This window comes from Lithobates pipiens, unplaced genomic scaffold, assembly GCF_037356315.1.
Source record: "Lithobates pipiens isolate NorthernLeopardFrog02 unplaced genomic scaffold, aLitPip1_a1.2 Scaffold_18, whole genome shotgun sequence".
NCBI lineage: Eukaryota > Metazoa > Chordata > Amphibia > Anura > Ranidae > Lithobates > Lithobates pipiens.
Genome location: NW_027507758.1, coordinates 375,550,968 through 375,574,208, shown reverse-complemented (window position 1 = coordinate 375,574,208; position 23,241 = coordinate 375,550,968). Strand labels below are relative to the sequence as shown.

At 43.3% G+C, this 23,241-nt stretch overlaps 1 protein-coding gene across 5 annotated transcripts in view; it reads left to right on the top strand.

Moving 5' to 3' along the window:
* LOC143988284 (major facilitator superfamily domain-containing protein 8-like) overlaps positions 1-23,241 on the top strand; it is a 79,555-nt gene that overhangs the window by 29,690 nt on the left and 26,624 nt on the right. For all 5 annotated transcript variants that reach the window (XM_077487738.1, XM_077487736.1, XM_077487737.1 and 2 more), the window contains one exon: positions 13,596-13,675. In XM_077487738.1, coding sequence (XP_077343864.1) covers positions 13,596-13,675 — 80 coding nt within the window. The remainder of the gene's footprint in view (positions 1-13,595; positions 13,676-23,241) is intronic.

Sequence of the window (23,241 nt, the reverse complement as noted above, 5' to 3'; positions counted from 1 at the left end):
CCTACAACACTCCATCAGTCTTCAGTTGTTGTTTTTTTACTAGTGTCTGAAGGTGATGGACCTCTTCTCTTTGTTGAGAAATCTGCTTCACTTGTTTTGTTTGTTTTCTTTACTTTCCTGGAATTCTTCAGTCAACCCTCACTTTGTTCTAATGCCTACACAGAAGCGTTGTGTCCAGATAACCTTGCGAACAGGAACAGAAGTGGTGTATCCAGATAACCTTGCGAATGGGGCCCCATGCTTTGGATACAGCATTTAAAATGGCTTTGGGCACAGGATCCTGTGTTTAGCACTCACCTCGGTGCTGGGTGCAATGCATTGCATTTTCCGCAGGGTGTTCTACAGATCCAGAGCTATGGTCTGTCACTATAGAACCCAGTCCCTGAAGACCCCTTTGGGGGTTTGCCCACAGTGATGGGTGAAGCCTGGACTTTATATACAGCCCAGTGTAGTGGACAGTAAAGACAGGGTCACCTGTATCTTTGATCGTTACTATAAAAAACTATTCATTCCACAGTGCAAACTTTTCAAACTTGGTGCTAAAATTCAACTAATCAGAGCTCAGTCTCAGGTGTTACATCTCACCATCGATCGCACACTTTAAGGTCACTTCTGTCTAGAGCCCTTGCTGTTTAATGTACCATTCTACATCTGAGTTATATACTTCCAGACATGCTTACCTTATCTCTCACTCTCAACTCTGTAATTAGCCCACAGGGAAACATCCTCACTTGTAGCTATGGCGGAGATCAGGTGAAAAGGGGCCAATTCAAAACAACAGGCTGCTGAAAGCTTGCACAACACAACTACATAATGATGATCCATCACACCACACTCTGCATCTGATTCTAGTTCTATTTCAGGCACGGAATAAGTGGCCTACTTGAAAAAAAGCTACATTTTCTTTATCTACTGTATCTCATAATTTCATGGACAGATCACAACCTTAATACAGCCATCTTTGTCTAGGGCACAGAAACACCCCACCTTTCTCTTACTCCTGTTTCTCATCCAGAGTGGGATCCAAATATGTTGGTCCTAGAGGAATCAGACACAGAAGGGAATGGAGAGGATGTTAAGGCAGTTCTGGAGGAAGCTGCAGAAGATTTCTCTCCCCAACATTGACATTGTTTCCATATTGAAGGGAAAGTTTAATGCAATATACTTGCTAACATGGAAAAGCTGTAATGGAAAGCAACAACGCTCCAGGTGTAGTATCCCCCTCTCTGAAAGACAGGTGCCGGTCCAGTCTGCAAAGTGTACAAGGAAGAGTGACCGCACTCCAGACTTCAGAGAACAGGGAGGCATCCAAGAGCTCCATGTGTACGCTCTACCGGGAGAATGCATACAAAATTTTATTCTTCTGGTACATGACCCCGGATGTCCTACACGCTATTTACCCTTCTACAACAGACCAGTGCTGGCGCTGTGTGGAGCATAAGGGCACCCTCCTGCACATATACTGGCAATGCCCCCGTATAGTCCCCTTCTGGACAGCAGGTGTAGTATCCCCCTCTCTGAAAGACAGGTGCCGGTCCAGTCCGCAAAGTGTACAAGGAAGAGTGACCGCACTCCAGACTTCAGAGAACAGGGAGCTTCATTTCATAATCCATAAAAGACATCACGATACATAAGAACAGCAGCATGGTTGACGTGTTTCAAGAAAAAAAAATAGAGAAAATTGAGTACTGCCCGTGATACTAATACGGCTACAATCACATTAAGAAAAAATAATAATTAGCTTAATTATAACCTATTTAACTAATCTTTTCATGAAACGCATCAACCATGCTGCTGTCCTTGTGTATCGTTATGTCCTGTATGGACTTTATGAAATAAATCTCCCTGTTCTCTGAAGTTTGGGATGCGGTCACCCTTCTTTGTACGCTTTGCCAACATGGAAAAGCTCATTGCCTGTGTCTGTCAAAAGGTAGCATTGTGAAAGTTGAATCTCCTCTGTCTCGCCATGCCCCTTTGGGCAAAAAGAGACCTACAGGAGCTTGCAAAACATTCCCTCTTTATGAATAGATACCATGTGCAGTATATGTTTATTTGGTCACTACTGAAAGGATTTGCACTCCCCAAAAATCTTTGCTGAGCCCTATCCAGTGGAAAAAGAGTTTACAAAAAAGTGGAGTATTCCTGTGGTTGACCTTGCCTATACAAACATTTCACTGTGCCTATAGAAGATGTTTCTTCTTTCATAGTTTCTGCTGATAGAATTTTTGAGATGCTTTTAAAAGCTGTCTTTAACCTGACAGGCTCAGCTCTGCAACTTGCTTTTTCTTCTATTTCTGTAGGTCAAACTGCAGTTAACTGGGCTAGGACAATAAATAATTAACATGACCCTTTTTTCTTTATCGTACATCACGGGACACAGAGCCATAGTAGTTACTATATGGGTTATAGGCCACCTTCAGTTGATGGACACTGGCACACCCTAAGACAGGAATTTCACTCCCTATATAGCCCCTCCCACTACTAGGAGTACCTCAGTTTGTTCGCCAGTGTTTTAGGTGTTGGTCACAAGTAAAGATGTGCTATGCTGAGCTCCAATGGAATATTCCTTGCTGCGGCAGGCTATGCAACCGGATCCATTCTAAGTGTCTTTTTAGGCTGAATTGAATGGTACCTGGGCCTTGTGGCAGAAGAAACAAAGTTTAGTCCGTAGCGCTTCTTTTTAGAGAGCTGGACCCCGGGGTCCAGTGCTTTGTTTTTTTTCAGCCATAAAGTTTTCCTGGTGTGGTGCTTTACGGGTCCAGGAGTGCGGATCCCCGATAAAAAGGGGCCCTGGTTCCTGAAGGTTTTTTAACGGAGCCCACCACGAGTGGGGACGATTGGGTCTGTTGGTTTTACCACAGAATCGCTGCGGCGGGAAAAGTACGTGGAGATTTCTAAGGAATTTTAATTTTCTAATGAATTATCTCCTTTAAAAGTAAATGTTGTCATGCCTAAAAGTCACCACTGGGGGCTGTATAGAGCACGTACCTTGTCTTGCTTTCCTCAGATCAGTGTGTCAGCTGAAGCTGCAGATCTCTCTCTTCGGCTGGCAGTCCCAGGCCTCCAGTAAGATGTTGAGGGGGAATTTTTTTCCAAAAACACCCCCACCTGGACAGAAGCTCTCCCCCTCTCACACAGGAAAGTAGGGGGAAGCCCAGAATGATCGGCCAATGCCACTCCGTTCTCCACCGCTTCTCTGCACGGTGGTTTTGTCACAGCTCTCTTCCTCAACCACACGCCAATACCGTCAGTTCGGAGGCCCGCGCTCACGCGGTTAAACCCTCTTTTTGAAAAGAGGAGGGGGCGTGGTGGGAATATGGAGGGGCGTGGCTTAGTGTGGTGTTGGAATGCAGCAACGTCCAGCGTGGGTGTACACTTAAAAAGCTCCATTTTACTGACTGCAGCTGTCAGAGGGACACGAGCAAAAAGGGGGCATGTAAGTGGTGACACAAACATTCCCTTGGTACATTTACTAAAGCACCAGGCTGAGCACTAATAGCAGCAGCAGTTGCTGGAATATTTGCTCAAGCAATAGTTGCAATTTCTTCTGGTAGTACCTCTGCATTTGTGCATCGAGCTATGGTCAGAAGGGGTGGTAGAATCACCCCAAAAAAGGGCTCAAAAGGGACTCCCTCAAACTCGAAAAAGCCTAAACTCATCTCTACTATGGCATCCTCCACTGAGAGATTTGAGATGGCTGGTCAGAGAGAGCCATCAGGGCTGTCAAATGTTGAAATGGTTTCCAACACTGCAGCCCCGTCTATATTACTGAAGAGGTTTTTTCCTCAGCCATGATAGGATTGGAAGAAAGGTTAGCGGCTTTAATCGCATCCCAGTGTGGGACAAAATGTGACAAGTCCCTTTCCATTACCCAGGACCCTCAATCTGAGGAACTGGGGGCAGGAGAAGATGATTTTCTCTCACGGGACCGTGAAGAGGCTGATGACTCCTCTTCTGAGTGGTCAAATGCAGAAGGATCAGCTTCACAATCTGAAAAATTTATGGTGCAATCTCTTACCAAAATGGTCCATTCCTCATTTATGCTACCCCTAAATGAGTCGGTTGATAAGCCCACTTCTTGTTTGGATTCGCTAAAGCCTCCTCAAGCTGTGCATGCCTTTCTTGTCCATTCATTGCTGGAAAAGCTTATGTATTCTGAGTGGGATCACTCAGATAAGCATTTTTTCCTCCTAAACATTTTTCAACACTTTATACTATGGAGGAAAAATTCACTAAGAAATGGGAGATACCAGCAACTGACGCCGCTATATCTTCTGTGGATAAAAGTTTCACTTGTCTAGTAGACAATGCTCAAATGCTTAGGGATCCAATGGATAAGAAGTTGGAATTCTTATTAAAAAGCACTTTTGCTCTGGCAGGTTCAGTGACTCAGTCTGCGCTGGCAGCAATTGGTGTATGTCAATCCTTGAGAGACCAATTTAAACAGGTGTTCAAGGTTATTCTTGATCAGCAGGCCCAGGGTTTAGCCGAGCTACCAGGTGCCTTGTGTTTTGCAATGGATGCTATGAGAGATTCTATTCTCCAGGCCTCACGCCTTACGCTTGAGTTGGTGCATATGCGTGTAGAATCTTATGGTTAAAAAATTGGTCAGCCCAAGCGCCATGCAAAAAGCTCCTGGCTAGTTTTGCTTTTCACAGTGAACGGCTGTTTGGGGATGATTTGGATAAATACAAAATTCTAGTGGAAAAAGTACCCTTTTGCCAGTTAGGAAGAGGAAAACGTAAACGTATTTCATTTAAATGAGCTCCTTCTCCAGTGCCAAGGGCATCTGCCTCCAGGCAGTCATGACAGCCTCCGCCATCAAGCTCAAGAGGTAAATCTCCGGGTTAACCCCAGGGACAAAAGAAGCCCTGGAGGAGGAAACCTACAAGTCAAAATACTAAAGCCTCCTTATGAAGGGGTGCCCCCGCTCGCTCGAGTGGGGGGAAGGCTTCTACAGTTCTCAAGGATCTGGCAGGAAGAGTGTCGGGACAGATAAGTGACTTCCTCAATAACTCTAGAGTACAAACTAGAGTTCCGAAAGTTTCTGCCTCCTCGTTTTCTCAGATCAAACGTTCCCAGGGATCCAGAGAAAAAGAAATCTCTCTTTCAAACATTAGACCATCTTTTGTCACAAAAGGTGATCTCAGTGGTCCTCCATGGAAGAGCAGGGCTTGGGGTTTTATTCAAACCCTTTTTACGGTACCAAAACCAAATGGAGATGTCAGACCCATTCTAGATCTCAAAGATCTAAACTGGTTTCTGAATATCTTTTCTCATGGAGTCAATCGGATCAGTAGTCTCCATTCTACAAGGTGGAGAACTTTCAGTGTCATCAAGGATGCATACCTCCATGTGCCTATTTTTCCCGCTCACCGGAAATATCTAAGTTTCCAGGTAGAAATCTTCATTTTCAGTTTGTAGCTCTGCCTTTCGGTCTAGCAACTGCACCTTGAGCGTTTACAAAGGTCCTGGCCCCTCCACTAGCCAGATTAAGGGACCAAGGTATAACGATTATAGCTTACCTAGATGATCTGCTCTTGATAGACCAGTCGGTAGCCCACTTAGACCAAAGTATGATCATCACAGTCAGCTACCTGGAATTCCTAGGTTGGGTTCTCAACCTAGAGAAATCTTCCTTAAAACCATCAGGGGGATTAGAATACTTGGGTCTGATCATAGATACATCCCAGAAAAGGGTATTCTTGCCCCAGGTGAAAAACGGTACCATAAAAGAACTGATTCAGGTAGTCAAGGCAAAGAAGAATCATTCTATTCGACTTTGCATGAGGTTATTGGGAAAGATGGTGGCTTCATTCGAGGCCGTTCCTTATGCTCAGTTTCATTTGAGGCTACTGCAAAACAGTATCCTATCGGTTGTTTGCGTCCAGGTTCAACAAAAAGATCGACAACTTTGTGTCAAGAATAAGGGATCCGCTAGCACGCAGAACAAATGCCTTGGTGTTTCCATGGAATCAGTTTTCACTGATTTATGCATTCCCTCCTATTTTGCTGCTTCCACGACTTCTTCGCAGGATCAAGCAGGTAAGGGAAGTCGGTGATTCTTGTGGCCTCAGCGTGGCCCAGAAGATCCTGGTATGCAGAGATCATAAGGATACCACCACTTCCAGACCTTCTCTCACCAGGCCTGGTATTCCATCCTACCTTACAAACGCTAAATTTAATGGTTTGGCTATTGAGACTCACATTCTGAAGAAGCGTGGGCTATCAGGTTCAGTGGTATCTACTTTGATTAATGCAAGGAATCCGGCCTCCAGAATCATATATTATAGCGTCTGGAAGACATATGTCTCCTGGTATGAATCCAGGGCTTAGCACCCCAGGAAGTATGTCATAGTTAGAATCCTTGACTTTCTGCAGATGGGGTTAGAAATAAAGCTGGCCTTGAGTACTATCAAAGGCCAGGTTTTGGCCTTGTCGGTATTATTTCAACGACTACTTGCTTTGCATTCTCTGGTTCGTGGCTTTATTCAGGGGTAATGTGGCTTAATCCTCTGGTTAGGTCACCCCTGAACCCTTGGAACTTGAATTTAGTTCTGTTGGCATTGCAGAAACAGCTTTTTGAGACGATACGTCATATTCCCTTGGTCCTTTTGACAAGGAAACAAATTTTTCTGGTAGCCATATCTTCTGCAAGAAAGGTATCAGAGTTGGCTGCTCGTTCTTGTAAAGAGCTATATTTAATTATTCACAAGGATAAGGTGGTATTGCATCCTCATCCCAACTTTCTACCAAAGGTAGTGTCAGGCTTTCATTTAAACCATGATATTGTTCTACCTTCATTTTTTACAGAACCCTGTTCTACGGAAGAGAAGTCACTACATTCTCTGGAGAGCAGTCAAAGTCTACTTGAAGGCGACTGCTCAGATTTGTAAAATTTATGTTTTGTTTGTGTTGCCTGAAGGTCCAAAAAGGGGACAGGCAGCATCGAAATCTACTATTTCTAAAGGCAAGTAATTGTTCAAGCTTATGGTTTGAAGAGGAAAATTCCACCCTCTCAAATGAAAAGCGCACTCTGCTAGTGCTTCGTGGGCAGTGCATCACCAAGCTTCCATGGCTCAAATCCCATATAGTAACTACTATGGCTCTTTGTCCTGTGATGTACGATAAAGAAAATAGGATTTTTTATAACCGCTTACCTGTAAAGTCCTTTTCTTGGAGTACATCACGAGACACAGAGGTCCCTCCCCACTTCTAATACACGTATATTGCTTTGCTACAAAACTGAGGTACTCCCAGTAGTGGGAGGGGTTATATAGGGAGTGAACTTCCTGTCTTAGGGTGTGCCAGTGTCCATCACCTGAAGGTGCCCTATAACCCACATAGTAACTACTATGGCTCTGTGTCCCGTGATGTGCTTCAAGAAAAGGATTTTTACAGTAAGCTCTGGAAGATGTCATGAGACAAATATCCAGAAAGGCTCTTATCTCCATACAGATGGGCAGAATTTTATGGCTAAAGGCTTGCATAGCAGAGGCTGCCTGTAAACAGCACCTCACATATATGCCCTTCCAAGAAAGACTAGTGGTGGGGCAATGGACTAATTCATCAGAGAGGTCAAAGGTGGGAAGGTTTTACTAACTCGTAGGAAGGTTCAAAAACCACCCTCCACAGGAGCAGATCGCCTGCCTCTGCCGGGCAAAACATAGAGCTCAAAACTCTACCACCTCAATGCTTTGTTCTTTCAAATCTACCAAAAACTGTCCAAGAACAGTCAGTTTTGCAGCTTCCAGCCTTTAAATGGGAAATCGATTTCAACAAATCTTCTCTCCAGCCCCCCATGCCTAGAAGGCCAGGGTCTGATCCTGGATCCCAAGCAGAAAAGGAAGTTCTGGGTCTAATAGTTGCCTCCTTTTTGAGGCACTACCTTTCCCCCATTTCCACTCAAGAACTCTCCAACTAAACATTCTGTCAGCATGGAAGAAGCAGGTTCTTTCCCTGGACTTACTCATGCCTGGACCTGGACTTACTCATGCTTCTATCCAGCCAAACAAAAACGTTGTCCTGGTGGGTCACCACTTCAGCTCTAACAGTGGGAAAATATTTCCTTCCCTACAATTGGAAAATTCTTACAACAAATGCAAATCTATCAGGCTGGGGATTAGTCTTCCAAGCCTTGACAGTTCAGGGAACATGCTCAAGAGAGAAAACCAAACTCTGCATCAGAATCTTGGTGCTCACAGCAGTCGGACTGTGCTAACGCTGGACCCCCTTCTAAAGGCACACTGATACGATTGGAGTCAGGCAATGCCACCACAGTGGCATATTTCATCCATTGTGGGCAACACAGTGGTGTAGTGGTTAGCACTTTCGCCTAGCAGCGAAAGGGTCATTAGTTTGAATCCGAGCCACAACACTACCTGCATGGCGTTTACGTGTTCTCCCTGTGCCTGTGCATGGGTTGCCTCTGGATACGTTGTTTTCCTCCCACGCTCCAAAGACGTGGTGGTAGGTTAATTGGATCCTGTCTAAATTGGCTCTAGTATTTGTGTGAGTTGGAGACCTTGGATTGTAATATCCTTGAGGGCAGGAACTGATGTGAATGTACAATGTACAGTATCTCACAAAAGTGAGTACACCCCTCACATTATTGTAAATATTTTATTATATCTTTTTCATGTGACAACGCTGAAATAAATTTGCTACAATGTAAAGTAGTGAGTGTACAGCTTGTATAACAGTGTAAATTGGCTGCCCCCTCAAAATAACTAAACACACAGCCAATAATGTCTAAACCACTGGCAACAACGAGTACACCCCTAAGTGAAAATGTCCAAATTGGGCCCAATTAGCCATTTTCCCTCCCTGGTGTCATGTGACTCATTAGTGTTACAAGGTCTCAGGTGTGAATGTGGAGCAGGTGTGCTAAAAATTTTTGTTATCACTCTCACGCTCTCATACTGGTCACTGGAAATTCAACATGGCACCTCATGGCAAAGAACTCGTTTCGAGGAACGGTGGGGATCAGGCATCCAAGGCGCAGCAGCGGGGACCGGGCATCCATGCATCGGCTCTTCTCACTTCCGCCGTCTCCTCCGCTCCTCCTAGGCATCCAGTAGGAGTGCCTGTTCTTTCAGCCGGGTATCGAACCTGCTACCCGATTGGCCCGGGAGGAGAATCAGTGTGGCAACAGCGAATATTCATTTGCAGTTGTAAAATACCTGGGTGGGATTGGACCGCACTCTGCGACCAGATCCCACTCTGTTTTGAAGCCTGCTTAAAAACTGGCAGCTTTAATTCATGCGACCGGTGACCTGAAAGGGGCCGGATGCATGAAAAAGGGGTGGCTGCAGCGGCAATGGATAGATTCATGCCATGCATGAATCTATTACCATATAGAGGGGTGGCGAGGAGAGAGAGGGCGGCACCCGGTCACCCCTAATGGATGGGCCACCCCTGCTAGGCCATAAAAGGTTTGCCAAGACCCTGGAACTGAGCTGCAGCATGGTGGCCAAGACCATACAGTAGTTTAACAGGACAGGTTCCACTGAGAACAGGCCTCGCCATGGTCGACCAAAGTAGTTGAGTGCATGTGCTCAGCGTCATATCCACAGGTTGTCTTTGGGAAATAGATGTATGAGTGCTGGTCAGCCTGCCAGTGCTCAGACCATACGTCCGCACATTGCATCAAATAGGTCTGCATGGCTGTCATCCCAGTAGGCAGCCTCTTCTAAAGATCATGCACAAGAAAGCCTCCAAATAGTTTGCTGAAGACAAGCAGACTAAGGACATGGATTACTGGAACCATGTCCTGTGGTCTGATGAGAATAAGAAAAACTTATTTTGTTCAGATGGTGTCAAGCGTGTGTGGTGGCAACCAGGTGAGGAGTACAAAGACAAGTGTGTCTTGCCTACAGTCAAGCATGGTGGTGGGAGTGTCATGGTCTGCTGCTGCATGAGTGCACTGGGGAACTACAGTTCATTGAGGGAACTATAAATGACAACATGTACTGTAACATACTGAAGCAGGGCATGATCCCCTCCCTTTGCAAATGGGGCACAGGGCAGTATTCCAACAGGGACATGTGGTGAGGTCAGTGGCTGGTGAGGCACTGGCTGGTATCAGAGCCAGATACGCACAATTTACATACGCCACAATCATTAGAACGAGACAAATAATTCTAGCACTAGACCTCCTCTGTAACTCTAAACATGTAATCTGTAAAAAATGTAAAGTGTCGCCTATGGAGATTTTTAAGTACTGAAGTTTGGCGCCATTTGACGAGTGTGTGCAATTTTAAAGTGTGACATGTTAGGTGTCTATTTACTTGACGTAACATCACCTTTCACATTATACAAAATTCGGTTGTTTTTAATGTCTTTTTTTTTTTATTTTTATATATTCACTTTTGTAAAATTACTGCGCAAATACTGTGCAACATAAAAAGTTGTGACGACCACCATTTTATTACCTAGGGTGTCTGCTAAATCAATATATATAATGTTTGGGGGTTCTGAGTAATTTTCCAGCAAAAAAAAAAAAGATTATTACATGTAGGAGAGAAGTGTCAGAATTGGCCTGGGTGGCAAGGGTTGATTCCCATAAGTAATATACAAATAATTATTATATTTTGGTAATTTACTATATTTTCAAAAACTGTACTCAAACAGGTGGCTTAACGGGCAAATTACTGAAGTTTGAAGTTATAACTTCAAACCAGTAATTTCACAGTAAATAGATAAATAATACATTATGTTATAACATATAGCATAATTATATATATATGCTTTAGCTTGATTATGACAGTAACTTTTCAACAGCAGCAGTCTCATTCTCCCACTTAACTGTGTGAGAAAAACATAGGATTGTGTGTAAATCTTATACCCTTGGGCTGGAAGGGAGCATTTGTCTTTTATACACATGCCCCTTCTATGACACTGTAGTGAGAGCTATCCTGGGGCTAATGGTACTTTACCGTTGCTCCAAGACTTCAAGCTGTCCATTGAGCTCAGTGCCTCTGACAAGAAGTGAGGCAAGGCAATGTGAGGTCATCAAACCGTGTGCCAGCTTGTATTTAAACTGACCGCTCTGTATGTAGCTACTGACAGGCTGTGCAAGGAGCCCCGTATCTCCAGAACCATAGGTCGTAGGAGCCCCAAATGTTTTACTAGTTGTGGGGTCGGACTTGGGCTACCTATCCCCCATTTGGGGTCTCTGTGACCTCAGGTCGCCAAGCTACAACCCTCAAAGCTTGATTTTTATTTATTTTTTTCCCAAGATGACTTCTGCCTTGCTAAAGAAGCTGAGGGTAAATGTGATGGACTGGCCAAGCATGTCTCCAGACCTAAACCCTATTGAGCATCTATGGGGCAACTTCACGTCCAAGAGGGTTAAAGGGGTTGTAAACCCTCATGTTTTTTCACCTAAGGTGAAAAAACTTCTGTACATGTAGCGGCCATAACCCGTTGCAGGGCGGCCTTGACTTAATGTATAAGAAAAAGTGTTGCGCTAAAATTGAAAAACCAATATGTGCAAAATATCACAAGTGTGACGTGTTTTGCCCAATATAAATTCTGACATTTATTAACAACAAAAAAAGAAACGTAATTTATACAATTTCAATATGAACATATATGTGAAGAAAAAGTCCTTTTGTGGAAAGCCAGATGCAATCCCCCTTAGTGCAGATAGAGAGATCAAAATGTCCTCCAATCCATAGGAATACAAACACCCTGGTGCCGACACTGCCACCCTAAACAGATGTAGGCTTACCAACTCCTATTGACCCAAGCGAACATATGCTCCAAGGATCAATTGCGCTTTGATGTCATACAACTGAGGGGCGCTCCGACCGGAGAACATTGAAACTTGAAACTCAACACTGAAAATCACTTCTCAAGCCAAGTTAAGCACGAAACCAATAACAGGTCACGCTCCCCGAAAAGAACCATGCAGGACAAAAGAATGGGGCCAAATAGCGTAATTCCGTAAAACAAATTAATTTATTAAAAAGTTATCAGACTTACATTTATGCAGTTATTTAAGCGCTTCTCACATAAAAAATGGCAGCAGTGGAGTCCTCCTGACACGTTTCGTCTCCTTAGGCATCGTCTGGGGTGTGCCTCCACTGCTGCAGTACTCACTTTTATAGCAAAATAAGACCCATAATTGGAATTCCCCCTCCCGGTGTCACTACAAGTCACTTCCGGTTTAGGCCCAAAGAGAGATCAGATGTGAACTCCACCTTATTGTATAGATTAATTTGTTTATAAATGATCTATATAGGGGGGCGTTACCAGGTATTAGTTAACCATTATTGATTATGATCGTTTATATTGTATTGTATTATATAAAATTGTGATATTTTGCACATATTGGTTTTTCAATTTTAGCGCAACACTTTATCTTTTGTTATTTGAACTAAAATATAAATTTTTAGTGTGTTAGCTGCTTTTTTGTTTTCTTTTTCCTGATAGCGCAGTGTTTTGGTTTTGATACGAAAGGCCTTGACTTATTGGGCTTACCGGTTACCTTCTCTCGGCCTGCTCACCACTTCTAGGGGTTCCCAGGGTTGATGCCCAAGGACTTGTACACTGACACAGATAAAGTCCTTTCAAAAAGGTTTTATTTTGCAGTAGAACTTTCAATTAACACAGTCTCTTAGGGAATAGAGGGCACGGGTGAAGAACTAAGGCACCTTGAATTGCAGGTCTAGCAAAGTCTCTATTTCCACCCAGATAGTAGCCACTCACAGCTGGGTACTTCAAGGCTGAACAGATCTCTAGCCATAGACCATGGCAGTCAGCACGTTGACTCAAACTTGAACAAGCAACCAAGGGTAAACAGGAAACTTTTTACTTTGTACCTGGAACGTTTCCCGTCTCCTTTTATAGTACTGGAAAAGTGTGAATTTGTCAATGTCCTTCTCAACTCAGTAACCAGGCACTTCTCAGGATGCCACTTGCCGGCCCTCCTCCAAAGAGTCCTCCCCCAGTCACTTCCATGAGCTGCAGTGTCCCTCCAAGCCGAGAGCACACCCGGACACTTTGAATCCTCCCTCAGTTACTGCGCCTGGGACCAGCAGGTTCTGAGACTCGGGAACGGACGGATCCCTACCCCAGACCAACCCGGGCTATCGGGGCCACTGACAGGAACATGTAGCACTTTATTCTCATTAGAGGACTGGAATACCTTGATTGTTTTTTTGGAGAATTGACATTTGCACATGTTTAGTTACTATTACTGTATTGCAGGATTTTGCACCTTTTTGTGGAGATATTATCATTTGCACCTTAAGACTTTGGCACTTTATTTACCCTTTTGTGGATTGCACTTAACATGTTTGATTATTTTTAATACTGTGCAAGATCACTTTATATATATATATATATATATATATATATATATATATATATATATATATATATATATATATATATATAAAAAACAAAGCCTTTAAAATTAGATTTTTTTTTTTTTTTTTTTTTACAGCTGCAGGGTTCCCTCCTGTTGCAATAAGCAGTTTGAGACGGGTGTAAACTGTGCGGTTGAACTCGATAATATATTATTGTGTTGGTGCTTGGTCATGTCAGTTTAAAGTATTTTCACACTTTCTTTTGCTGTGATATTTCAGGTCCTGCATTTAACATCTTCCTTAGATATTGCACCTTCCAGCTTGGACCATTCCACGTTGATAAGTTCTCTGCCCCTGGAGTAAGAATATTTTTCTTATATATTGCTATTATTTGTTGTATCATATGTATCAGTGCATTAATGAACCATAAAGTATAGCTGAAGTTGTATATCTTGAAATTTCGATGGACTCCACTAACCTATAAGCTCAGCTTGGCCAATCTTACAATTCTATGTCAATGGGAAGGGTTGAGAGTTCAGTGAAGGCCTACTCTGAAAAGCAGTAGTCCGAATAGGTTGTTTTAACCTTTTGTATGACTTGAGTCTCCAGTCAATGTTCAAAAAACAACTTTGGCAAAATTACTCACACCCTAAAAGGATTCTTTGAGAATTACTACCACTGAGGCCAGCCATACACGGTTCCAATCTCAGCCAGTTCAGCAGGAACCAGGTGAGAATCAAACTGTTAATGGGTAGGCTGAATGTACCAAGTTGATCAATTGATCAACTTGAGTACAGCCAGCCTGCTGGGTTCTTTTGCTATTATCTCTAGCGGCTTGCTCTTTACCGCCACCTTTGGTCAACTTCTGTATTGTTGTCTGATCTTTTGCATTGGTTCTGAGCATGCCTGTTTGTACTTTGTACAAAAGTCCTATGGTTTTCTGTACACACGATCAGACTTTGCTCCATTGGACTTTTGTTGCCAGAAAGTTTGTCCGTTCGCACAGCCAACAAAAGATGAAAACCAAAAAAGTTTGTCCGATGGAGCGTACACACTGTCGGATGTTGCTCCAAAACAGCTAATTTGCATGTTTGTTGTCAAAAAGTCTGATCGTTTGTATGGGCCTTAAGGGAACTATGCAAGTTCAGATGTAAAAAGGGAACTCTCTGGACTCTGATGCAAAGAAGAACCCCTAGCTTCATTTTATTAGAAATGGTATTTAATTGCAAAATATATGTATAATTTATACTATTAAAAAAATTGCTGTACACTGCTGAAGTGTTCGGGTTTGACGTGAAGAAAAGGTGGCAACCCTATAACCTGCAGCGCTGATCGAGAGGGGAAACATGATAAGGTGGTTGTAGTTTAACGTCTGCTCAACCATAGGGGCCATACATAGATCAAAAGTTGGCCCTGTTGAACCAGCTGAATTTCTATCCATATGGCTAGCTTAAAAGCTAATACATTAAATTAGCCATAAAACTGTTCTCTATGTGTTTGGCCATGCACTAGTAGAATTTTGTTCAAATCGACGTTCCTTTTCAAAAATTTGAAGGAGCAGGATGGAAATTTTTCTTTAGTGTATGATGTTTTCGTTCAATCCTTTCGAAGTGCTTTCGAATGGCATTCATCAAGTCATTGGTGCAATGAGGATTTTCATATAAATGCTTGAAAAATCTTCTTATATATATATATATATATATATATATATATATATATATATATATATATATATATATATATATATATATATATATATATATATAGATAGAGAGGTTGCAAGTACTTTCACTTTGTTGCTTCCTGAATTCAGGACTAAGCCCCACCTGCTGCCTTTTTTCTTTTTTTTTTGATTGGATTGCCTTTGTGGGCATCTAGACCAGTGGTGGCGAACCTTGGCACTCCAGATGTTTTGGAACTCCATTTCCCATGATGCTCCGGCACTCTGCAGTGTAGTGGAGCATCATGGGAAATGTAGTTCCAAAACATCTGGGGTGCCAAGGTTCGCCATCACTGATCTAGACACTACATTTTCACCAAAGGCACAAGGAAAAGCTTTAGGGTAGTATATACAAGCATGCATGCTTCGGTCCATCAGTTCCTAGAAATGCAGGTTACAGATAGACAGCTCCCTGTTATCCTGATCTATCTGCCAGTCTATGCATAGAGTAACCATAGCCATGAAAATATGTGTGCAATAATTGTCAGTGGGCAATTGCAAACTCCACCAGCCAAGAAATCATTAGGTAGTAGCGATCAAGCAGATATTGGCCATCTTGAGTAAGGGCACATGATTCATATAGCATTTGCTTCCTGGAATCCATCTGCCCTTCTCTCTCAGGCATCCAGACAGGAGGGTGTGCTTAGCTGAGAAAATGCCTCTTCCCCTCCTGAAAACTCCTGGGATATTTGACTGCTTTTGCCTAGGCCTGGAAGCCAGGAAGAAAGTGGAGAAATGTAAAAAAAAAAAAAATTAAAACAAGTTAATAATTATAAACCTTCCTATCTATTTACTAATGCTAGTAGCATGGGGATTAAAAAGTCAATGTTGATTGGGAGAGTGAAGTTCCACTTTAAGTCTTTTGAGGTGCATTTATTACAAAGGTTATCTAATGTTGATAATTCCTATGGAAAACACAGAACAGCAGTGACCCTGTAGCATTTCTTAATATGTGATGTAATTCTCCTTGCCTTTTCACAAGACGTTCTAAGGGAAAAGCTCAGAAAAAGGAGTGGAACCTCTTTGACTTGGTTTAGTAGTAAAAGTATTAAAGTAATATTGGGAAATTAAAATTGTGAGTCAGTTTAAATAACCGAGGCCTTTTACCTGGACATATCTACATATTGCAACCCCTTGTGATAGCTCTCTTCACTTTTTAAACATCTGTAAATAGTGTAGATTAATATCTTTATGTATGGCATAGATTCCATGCTTGTTAAACTATCATATATTCCTAAATATGGAGCAGGGTTTTAACATGTTGTCCTGGTGAGAACAGGCAAGGTTGCCATCAGAAATATAAAATATGGATAATACTGATGTCCCACACCTATTATACCAGTTAAAATGTTAACCCCCCACTCTAAATCTGCACCAGAAATATTTAGCCTGCTTTCTTTTTAGGTTAGGTTCACACCTATGCATTCTGCAGTGCATTTGCAGAAACGCACTACAATCCACTTAACATTAGTTCCAATGAACTAACGCATGAAAAAAACGCATGTACATTTTTTTTGGTGCATTTTCCTACGTGACAACAAGCACCTCCTCTGAGCAACACTAACACATCCCAAAAAACAAAACATATCAAAAAACACAAATGAATAAACTGCAATAACGGGCCTCAAAAACACATCAACCGCATATGCATAGATGTGAACCTAGCCAAAGGATAAAGTGAAAACTATATAAAAATAGTAAAGATGCTTTTTGCCCTTTTTTTTTTCCTCGATCACTAAGCAGAGAAAATAAGAAAGAACAATCATAAATTTTTAACCCGTTTTGCCCCTCATGGTACATAGTATATGTAGTACTTTGTCCCATGCTGCTAGGTGCTTCATAAATTTAGTTATAAGCATCCTCCCTGACCTCTGCTCACATGGAAAATCTGAAAATAAGTAGGAAGGAGGCAAACTCATAATAATGGTAGCTTTCCCCAGACAAGAGGAATGTAGGGAGACAGGAGGCTAACACATCCACCCTTCCTCTGTATTCCTCTTGTCTTTTGATAATGCTCAGAGCCGATGCAAGCTGCCATTATGATAAGTATGTCTCCTTCCTAGCCACGGTAGGGGAAGGAGGTAGGTTGGATCTCATACCTAGATTTAAAGTGATTTGTAAATTCTTGTAAAAAAAATAAAATAAACATGTTATACTTACCTGCTCTATGCAGTTTGTTTTGCGCAGGGCAGCCCGGATCCTCCTCTTCTTGGGTGCCTCTTGCTGCTCCTGGCCCCTCCCTTCTATCAAGTGCCCCTGCAGCAAGCAGCTTGCTATGGGGACACCCGAGCTGAGCAGCAGCTCCGTGTGTCCATTCAGACATGTGTCTGTGTCTGCACAGAGCTGCCATTTTGCCTTGCCCCCTCTCTCCCCTGATTGGCTAACTGACTTTGACAGCTGCGGGAGCCAGTGGCACCACTGCTGTGTCTTAGCCAATCAGGAAGGACAGCCGAGGAATTTGTGGACATCGCTAGACAGAGAAGGGGCTGAGGTAAGTATTAGGGGTGCGGAGGCAGCTGCTACACACAGAAGACTTTTTATTAGCATAAAAAACCTTCTGCCTTAACTTCTTTAAGCCTGGTACACACTAGAAATTTTACATTCGTTCAATCCAGCAGGGCTGAAAAAAAAAAACAGACTGCTCCAGAAGGAGCCGCTGTACTAACTATCCAACGTTAGTACAGCGATCACCCCTGCAGTGCTATTGTGTTCTGACAGGGGGTCAGTGTTTTCAGCCACTGGGATGGGGAGCCAATTGGCAGACCTTTTTCGGTCATGCCCCTTCAGCTTCTGTCAGACCAACTCCAGTACACACGGGCTGAATTGAACCTACCAATGCTGCCTGAAAACAGCTCTCATGATTGGCTGGCAACCATTCAAGGGTATTCCCTTTTATCGCAGGTATAGAGTGGGTAAAAAAGGGGGAGGGGTATGCCTGTATATCAAGAATACTGTACAAGTCAATGTGAGAAATGACATCACTAAGGGAGCTAGGGAGGAGGCGGAATCCTTATGGGTAGAGCGCCAAAGGGATGAAACTTAGGGGGAAATAATACTGGGAGTATGCTATAGGCCCTCTAACCTGAGGGAGGGGGGGAGACAGACCACCTATCACAATTTGGATTAGCAGCAAGGATGGAAAGTGTCATCATAATGGGGGATTTTCATTTATCCAGAAATAGACTGGGCGGAAGACACCATGCATTTATCTAAGGCTCGCCAGTTCCTAAATGTCTTGCAGGACAAATTCATGGGTCAGACGGTAGACCTACCAACTAGAAACAAAGTGTTACAAGACCTACTGATTAGCAACAATACAGACCTGATCACGATTGTGGAAATAAGGGGCAATTTAGGAAAAAGCGATCACAGGTCATTTAGCTTCACACAAATAGGAAACATAAGGAGAATACAAAGACACTGAATTTAAAAAGAGCCAACTTCCCTAAACTACGAACCTTGCTAGAATATTTAAATTGGGATAGAATCTTAAGAACAAAGAACAAGGTGAAGCGATGGCTTTGCTTTAAGAGCATATTAAATAAGTGAATGGGCCAGTGCATCCCATTGGGACATTAATTTTAAAAGAGCAAACAAAAGTTCTTGATGGCTTAACTCCAATGTAAAAATGCATATAAAAGCAAAGAAGAAGGCCTTCAAAAAATACTAGGCTGAAGGATCATCATCGGCATTCGAACGTCACAAAGAATGCAGCAAGAAATGTAAGGGTGCTATTAGGGCAGCTAAGATAGAACACAAAAAACACATAGCGGAGGAGAGCAAAAAAAAATCCTTTAAGTATATAAACAGTAAAAAAGGAAGGACATACCATATTGGCCCCATAAAGAATGAGTAAGGAAATCTGGTTACCAAGGATGGGGAGATGGCAAAGGTATTGAATTTATTCTTCTCCTCAGTCTTCACAAGGGAATCGGGGGGGGGGGGGGGCTTCAGTAACCAAAACTGCAGTGTTTATCCTCATGACACCTCACAGGATGCACCGTCATGGCTAACAGAGAACAGAATTAAAGATAGACTTGGAAGACTTAACATTAATAAGTCACCAGGACCAGATGGCTTGCACCCGAGGGTCCTTATGCAACTCAGTCAAGTAATTGCCAGACCATTGTTCCTAATTTTTACTGACGGTCTACTGACTGATACTTAAAAAAGAGCCGGTATCAGTAGTAATCAGCATGGATTCATGAAGAATGGTTCTTGCCAAACCAATCTATTAACCTTCTATGAGGAGGTGAGGTGCCATCTATATAAATGATGGCATGTAGATGTGGTGTATCTGGATTTTGCAAAAGTATTTGACACAGTTCCCCATAAACGTTTACTGTACAAAGTAAGGTCCATTGGCATGGACCATAGAGTGAGTACATGGATTGAAAACTGGCTACAAGGGCGAGTTCAGAGGGTAGTGATAAATGGAAAATACTCAGAATGGTCAGGGATGGAAAGTGGGGTCCCCCAGTGTTCTGTGCTGGAACCAATCCTGTTTAATTTGTTCATAAACGACCTGGAGGATGGGGTAAACAGTTCAATCCCTGTATTTGTAGACGATACGAAGTTAAGCAGGGCAATAACATCTCCGCAGGATGTGGAAACCTTGTATGAAGATCTGAATAAATTAATGGGGTGGGCAACTACATGGCAAATTAAGTTTAATGTGGAAAAATGTAAAATAATGCATTTGGGTGGCAAAAATATGAATGCAATCTACTCACTGGGGGGAGAACCTCTGGGGGAAATCAAGGATGGAAAGGGACCTGGGCTTCCTAGTAGATGATAGGCTCAGCAATGGCATGCAATGCCAAGCTGCTGCAAACAAAGGAAACAGAATATTGGCATGCATTAAAAAGGGGATTAACTCAAGGGATAAAGCGATAATTGTTCCACTCTACAAGACTCTGGTCCGGTCTCACCTGAAGTATGCTGTCCAGTTCTGGGCACCAGTCCTCAGGAAAGATGTACTGGAAATGGAGCGAGTACAGAGAAGGGCAAGAAAGCTAATAAAGGGACTGGAGGATATTAGTTATGAAGAAAGGATGCAAGCACTGAACTTATTCTCTCTGGAGAAGAGACGTTTGAGAGGGGATAGGATTTCAATTTACAAATACCGTACTGGTGACCCCACAATAGGGATAACACTTTTCCGCAGAAGGAAGTTTAATCAGACACGCGGCCACTCATTAAAATCATAAGTAAATAGGTTTAACCTTAAACTACGTAGAGGGTTCTTTACTGTAAGAGCAGCAAGGATGTGGCTCCCTTCCACAGGCAGTGGTTTCAGTTGGGAGCATCGATAGTTTCAAAAAACGATTAGATAAGCACCTGAGTGACCACAACTTACAGGGATATACAATGTAATACTGACACATAATCACACACATAGGTTGGACTTGATGGACTTGTCTTTTTTTCAACCTCACCTACTATGTAACTATGTGTACTAGGCTTTAGGAAATACCTAGCAACATGGTTCAAAGTACTTAACAGGATGACAGGAGTTTAACTTAGCTACTATAACACTACTGTAGCTTCCCCTAGTCTACTGTAGGGAGAGTTATGCCATGACTAAGCCCTGATTCACATTGATGTGATTTGGCATTCCAAATCGGCTGCAATGGCACCGTCCAAATTGGTGCTGCATTTGCAGCGCCTCACCAATTCCCAAAAGTAGTTTCTGTACTACTTTTGGAGATTTCAGGGTGCGATTTCTATTGACATCTGTGCAGCAACCCACACAGATGTTTCTGAAATCACCCCCAAAGTCGGGACTGACATGCGGGAATGAAATGGTGCAAGTTCAGCTGAACTTTCACCATTTCATTCGCACTGTCAGTGTGAACTAGGGCTAAGAAAGATAAAATGTAGGGAGTGGTGTGGTAATTTAAACAGTCGCATCCTGCATCTTAAAAAGGCAGCCCATAGACATGACATGATATTTGCCTCATACAGCCATTTTTGTCCATTTCCGACAATATCTGCATGTATAAATAGACATACACATAATGTGATTTGTATTGTGTGATTTTGTACCCATTTTATTGTGAAATACCTTTTGGTATACAATGTTTATATGAAATTAACAATAACAATTTAAATATTTTAAAATAAAACATCACTTTTTGAGTCTTTAACCACTTGCTTACTGGGCACTTAAACCCCCCTCAGTCCCAGACCAATTTTCAGCTTTCAGCGCTGATGCACTTTGAATGACAATTGCGCGGGCATACAACACTGTACCCAAATGAAATTTTTATCATTTTTTTCCCACAAATAGCGCTTTCTTTTGGTGGTATTTAGTTACAGCTCGGAGTTTTATTTTTTGCTAAACAAACAAAAAAAGATGCAAAAAAAAAATAAAAAAAAAATCATGTTTTCATAGTTTGTTATAAAATTTTGCAAACGGGTCATTTTTCTCCTTCATTGAAGTGCGCTGATTAGGCGGCACTGATAGGCTGCATTGGTGGGCACTGATGGGCTGTATTGGTGGGCACTGATAGGCATAGTTAAGGCGGCACTAATAGGCACAGATAAGGCGGCACCGATGGGCACAGATAAGGCGGCACTGATGGGCAAAGATGGCACGGATGGGTGGCACGGATGGGTGGCACGGATGGGTGGCACGGATGGGCACTGATGGGTACCACTGATAGATGGGACTGATGGGCACTGATAGGTGGCTCTGATAGGTGGCACTGATTTGCGGCACTGCTGGGCACTGATGGGCGGCACTGCTGGGCACTGATGGGCGGCACTGGGGTGCAGCACCTTTGAGGCAGATTGTGGGCACTGTGGGTGGCACTGCTGGGTGGCACTGTGGGTGGCACTGCTGGGTGGCACTGTGGGCACTGCTGGGTGGCACTGACGGGGGGCACTTACTTTTTATTAGGGTGGCACTGCAGGGGGCAGATGGGCACTGGCAGGGGGCAGGTGGGCGCTTGCATTGCTGGCCGTGATCGGGACTGATGTCCCGATCACGGCCGTCGGTGATCGGCTTTTTTTTTTCTCCTTGCGCTGTCAGCGCGAGGAGGAATACTAGCCGATTACCGGCTCCGTTATATCACCTGATCAGCTGTCATTGGCTGACAGCTGATCACGTGATAAGGGGTCGGGATCGACCCCTTGCACGGATCGGTGATCAAGCGAGTCTCATTGTTTTGCTGATCACAGAGCGCGCCGCGCGCGCCCCTCAGGGGGCGTGCAGGCCGCTCGTACACGGGACTACGTCATTAGACGTAGTCCCGGAAAAGGAGATCCGCGCTGTAGCCGTCATTTGGCTATAGCGCGGATCTCAAGTGGTTAAAGTCCCACCCAATGGGGGAAACCTTTCTCTACATAGGTGTCAAGTTCCAAGTGCGAGGCCGTGGTGCTGAGAGGGCTCCCCTTGTGGCTGAGTGCAGCACACCCCTTAGCCCATGTACACACGGTCGGACATTCCGACGGAAAATGTCTGATCGGACAGTGTTGTCGGATAATCCGACAGTGTGTGGGCTTCATTGGACTTTTTCCGTCGGAATGTCCGATCAAAAAAGTTTGAGAGCATGATATAAAAATTTTCCGGCAACATGATCCAATCGGACTTTGTCCTATCGTTTGTAGAGAATTCCAATCGGACAAAGTGTCACGCATGCTCAGATCAAATTCCTAGACCAAAGCTATTGGCTACTAGCCTGAACGTAGTCCCCTCGGAACTAAATAGCGTCATCACGTTACGAACTATCGGATTTTCCGACAACTTTGTCCGACCGTGTGTATGCAACACAAGTTTCGGACAAAATCCGACGTATTTTGTTGTCGGAATGTCCGACCGTGTGTACAAGGGCTTAGAGTGGTACAGGGAATGCAGCGCCCAAAGAAGCACGGTTTGCCAGTTACTGAGGTTTGATGAGTTGATCATCAGAGATTAGCTGGAACAGGCAGGATGCGCTGTAAGGCAGATGTGCTTGGAAGGGGTAGGATGTATTTGGCAGTGGACCAGACCTGGAACAGAATCGGGAGCCAGGACAATTAATAATGTACTCCTGTTTTCCTGTAAACGTACCTAAACATGCCTAAATGTATTCTAGTGGCTAGAGTAAATTAATATTCAACCCATTAGAATTAGTTTACGCATCTTAAAACAAGTACGTAACTAAACTATTATTTTCTGGAGTGGTCTTTAAGAACACAACATGCAGAAAGTAAATGTGT